Source organism: Schistosoma mansoni, chromosome 3 (genome assembly GCF_000237925.1).
Source record: "Schistosoma mansoni strain Puerto Rico chromosome 3, complete genome".
NCBI classification, from domain to species: Eukaryota; Metazoa; Platyhelminthes; class Trematoda; order Strigeidida; family Schistosomatidae; genus Schistosoma; species Schistosoma mansoni.
This window is the reverse complement of record NC_031497.1, coordinates 6,695,656-6,700,036: the sequence shown is the minus strand read 5'-3', so window position 1 is coordinate 6,700,036 and position 4,381 is coordinate 6,695,656. Positions and strand designations below refer to the sequence as shown.

At 39.7% G+C, this 4,381-nt stretch overlaps 1 protein-coding gene across 1 annotated transcript; it reads right to left on the bottom strand.

Annotated features, from left to right (window-relative positions):
- Nucleotides 1-1,017: 1,017 nt before the first annotated feature.
- Nucleotides 1,018-2,860, bottom strand: Smp_174800 (putative zinc finger protein). The gene is made up of 2 exons (XM_018799047.1): nucleotides 2,645-2,860; nucleotides 1,018-2,607 (listed from the first exon to the last, which is right to left on the bottom strand). Exons 1-2 carry the CDS (start codon nucleotides 2,779-2,781, stop codon nucleotides 1,356-1,358), a joined length of 1,389 nt encoding a protein of 462 aa, XP_018650874.1. The 5' UTR covers nucleotides 2,782-2,860; the 3' UTR covers nucleotides 1,018-1,355.
- Nucleotides 2,861-4,381: the final 1,521 nt, after the last annotated feature.

Sequence of the window (4,381 nt, the reverse complement as noted above, 5' to 3'; positions counted from 1 at the left end):
ACTAGAATACAAACGTTTTTAATGTGGAATATTTAGCTAAGATTCAAAATTAGCAGGTACTAGACCTTGGGTTTCCGCATGCATTTAATGACAGTCCATAGACTGGAACGTTGATATGTATCATATCAAACAAGGTAAAACAAACATGTGACTCCGGTGTGAAGTGAAACAAATTGTACAAAGCTATGAGGTGCCCTAGGAATTGGGGAAAATGACCACAAGTTGAATAATATGATTTCAGAATCTACAACAAAAATCGCTGGTATCAGACAAGGGGTTGCTAATGTGTTGCATACAACAAAAGACTTCATGTGCAAAACTACAGACAACTGCTGATACAGTTTAGAATCTGCTTACTCATGTGCCTCTGACTTACTTTTCCCAAAGTTAGACAAGCGTTACATTATAAGACGACCAGGCTGCACTCAATCATGTATCTGGAACCGCAACAAACAATGCAGCTCAGCATCCGCGTCAACCGTATGTAAAATTATCGTCAAACTACATTGTTTTTGAGTATGTGGCATAATTAAAAGTGAGTCATTTATTAGTTGTCAGCTCCATTATCTCCAACCAATAGACAGGCTAACAACATAATCACTAGTTTCTATTCCGGTCACTATTTTGCGATCACCGATGTACCTAACATGTGAACTTAGACGTTGTCCCTTCGTCTACTTCGAACAGAAAATTAGTCATGGTACACATAAAAAACCCAAAATAAACCACTTTGTGCATCTTATACCTTGAAAGCTTTATGCAGCAACAAATAAAAGCAAAATATGAGGTGAGATTTGATTTCTCATAAAAAAATTAAAATAATCAAAATGGGTCAAAGGATTGATTACATAAAACATTAAATGTCGACTAGATAATTGAAAAGCAAGAACAAAAAGCATGTATATAGTGGGTAAATTTAGAAATTCTTCGATTGGGGAAAAGAAATGTATCAGTACATAAATGTACACTAATTACAAGATTGACAAAGTACTAATGTGACGATAAATGCACCAGTGCGATGAGTGAACTGAAAGGTTAGATTATGCACAGATCTTAGATTAACTGAAATAGTAAGTTTATTTCATAAAATTATTTACAAAATCAGAACTTTGGTAACCGTCACATCGTTACACAATTTTCAGGTTTCAACAGACAAGCAAGAGATCAAATGCGGTAATAAACGATATAGAAACAAAATATATGTAACGAGTTCACAAATAATTCGATTACCTGGGATTCACAACATTTAAAGTACGATATTAGGTAACGAATAGCTGAATATATAAGTTTTGTATCACGAACTGTAGCAATTACAACAGAAATGAAGGAGAGGTAAAGTATATTTCACAAAACTATCAAGTGTGTGTGGTCACAAGCTCAGGAGTTTGAGAACTGAGTACACAAGACACAGGCCCGGCGCATGTTTTTTTGTGGTAATAAAACGAGGCACCCCAACGGTATCGTTTACCACAAGTTCCACAGAGGTACTTACCTTCAGCACGATGTTTGCCATCTACATGCTGTTTGAGGGACAGTTTGGAGTTGAACTCCTTGCCACACATGTTACACGAAAAAATACCACCAGGATTAGAGTGTATTAGAGTTGTGTCTTTTAGTTGTGAAAGATATTCCGGCGGTAATTCCCGGAAATTTGAAATAGAATTTCTTTGCCGCGGAGATCTGAATCCTAAGTTGTTTGAAGTAGATAGGGCTCTATTAGCAAGATTTTCGAACACAGAGGACGCCGACACAACTTTTGGACATATAGTTGCATGCTCAAGGTAGGAAGGGACATTCAAAAAGCTTTCCGTGCATAGGCATGTTAGCGAACAGTTAGCTGCATCATCTCCGATGACTGGAACATTCTGAATGATGTTATCATTCGCCAGTTCTTGAGTAAAAGAAACTCCTGGTGCATTCATGAAACGGTTGAATGCGGTTTGTCTGGTTGAAATATGATCAACATGCATTTGGGAATCCTCGACTTTCATAATTGAACCATTAAGACAACGGTAGTCCGAAGCGTGTCCGATATCACCCATACTAATGACTGGACGCTTTTTACACCGTTGCTTGTGATGATAATAAACAGGTGGCCAACGATATACATTACCACACCATCGGCATTTGTAGCGAGGAGGAAAATGGAGATGCATGTGTTGATCTAGTAGAGATTTGCTTTTAAAACCCTTATAACATTTTGGGCAGCCATATGGCTTGTCACCTGATGGACCTGGAGCAGACGATACTGTAGACTGGCGATAAGGGTGATAGACATTAGGCTGACCCAATTTCGTACCCACGACACCACCGTCACATGTAGAATGAAGGATGCTAGGTAAAATTCTTCGTCCATCCTTAAGTGAGGCAAAATTGCGACGAGGATCTTCTAAGTCAGTAGATGCTACCGGACAATCTACATAGTGCCTCAAAAACAGCGGCAAACGGTTATAAGAGTCTCCACATGTACAAGAGAAGCTCCCTTCATCGGGATGAACACTTTCAAAATGATCCCAAAGCTGCTCAGATGTCCCAGCTGAGAATTTGCACTCTGGGCATGACCGTAGCGACGTGCCATTCGGAAGAGCTTGAACAGTTGGGTTACAACTAATAAAACTGAACACAAATGAAGATTCTTACTTACCTTTCATTTTTGTAACAACACTTTTGAATGTGAGAGACGATAAAAGAGAGAAATTCACTATCACTCCCAACTGGCTTGTGTAATTGCTTCAACTTGTGAAATTGCTCAAAGACATCAGGCTCAACATTGATTTGCATGTTTTATATTCAGAACTCCTAATATATAAACATGTGGAAGAATTATAACATATCCAAAGGCTTTATTACAGATCCAAGGCGATCGTACGGCCTAAGTTTATACAACGCGCTTCTTATAATACAGTGATACTGACTACAAATTCTTCAGTCTTCAGTAATAAGGATAGTAGGTTGATGAACCTGTGTTAATCCTGACAGATTTCCTTCCAGTGAAGGTCCAGCTTCTTCTTGAAAATGTTCACTGATGGTGCTGATACCACTTGTTCTGGTAAAGCGTTCCAGTCATTGACCACTCGATGAGAAAAACGGGACCCCACCTTTAGTTTATTAGATCGCGGTTTCAGAACCTTCTTGCTATGACCCCGGAGATTATTAGTGCTGGAGGGAGCAAAAAGATAAGACATATTAACACCCAGATCATAATTAAAGATACGAAATGCCAGTATAAGGTCACCTCGCGTCCTACGATAAGATAAGGGGAAAATGTTTAGACGTTTTAAACGCTCATCGTAAGGGAGTTTAGAAAGACCCTTCACTAATTTTCTCCCCACACGCTGGACATGCTCAAGCGATCTAGTATCCTTTATCAGACATGGGCTAGCTGCTTGGATACAGTATTGTAAGTGTGGCCTTACATAGGTGGGATATAAAATTCGAAACATATCCTCGTCGAAGCATTTAAATGCCCTGCGAAGTGACCATAGCGCACGATAACCTTTGGAAGCAACCGCATTGCAGTGCGTAGTGGTTTTCAAGTCGTGACTTATAGTTACTCCTAAGTCTTTGTGCTCTTGCACGCGTGGAAGAGATGTACCATTAATGGTATAGTGGTAACTAATATCGTGCCCGATGTGCATGAACACGCTCTTCCTGGAATTAACTTCCAAGCCCCAATCATGAGCCTATCTAACTAATTCGTCTAAATCTGCTTGCAGATAACAACGATCAGTCTCACTTCTTATTGTTCTCCAGATTTTAATATCATCCGCAAACAATAACGTCGACGACTTAAGTAATAAAGGTAGTTCATTAATATACAGAAGGAAAAGTAAAGGGCTTAAGATGGTGCCTTGGGGTACACCACTTTTGACCGGTTTTCATTCGGATAGCGTTCCATTGACCCTTACTGTCTATCTGCGGTCACATAAGAAGCTTCCTATCAATTCCTGTATAGCAACTGTTATTCCAAAGCTCGAGAGCTTTTGCTTAAGACCTAAGTGTGAAACCTTGTCAAACGCTTTGCTAAAATCTATGAATATCACTTCGACAGACAGGCCGTTGTCTAAAGCAGCTGTTTAATCCTCTCCTGCAATGAGTAAGTTAGTCAAGCATGAATGCTTGTTACGAAACCCGTGTTGCTCGGGAGTTAACAGATTGTACGAATCTATGTGACTCAGTAGCTTAGCCCGAATTAATTTTTCAAGTAACTTAACTACTATGCTGGTCAGGCTAACAGGCCGGTAGTTAGATACGACCCGTCTCTGACCATCCTTAAATATAGGACTAACCATGGCGTCTTTCCAGTCTCTAGGTAGTTGAGCGCATGAAAGGGACATATTGAAGAGCGTCGTGAGCGGTCTTCAGATAATGTCCGCAAGCG

What these genes read in the sequence shown, in the direction of transcription:
- Smp_174800 (XM_018799047.1), bottom strand. Translation starts at nt 2,781, where the DNA reads ATGCAAATCAATGTTGAGCCTGATGTCTTTGAGCAATTTCACAAGTTG. An exon ending in TGTTGTTACAAAAATGAAAG is followed by an intron (nt 2,608 to 2,644) that starts GTAAGTAAGAAT and finishes CAGTTTTATTAG; the next exon opens with TTGTAACCCAACTGTTCAAG.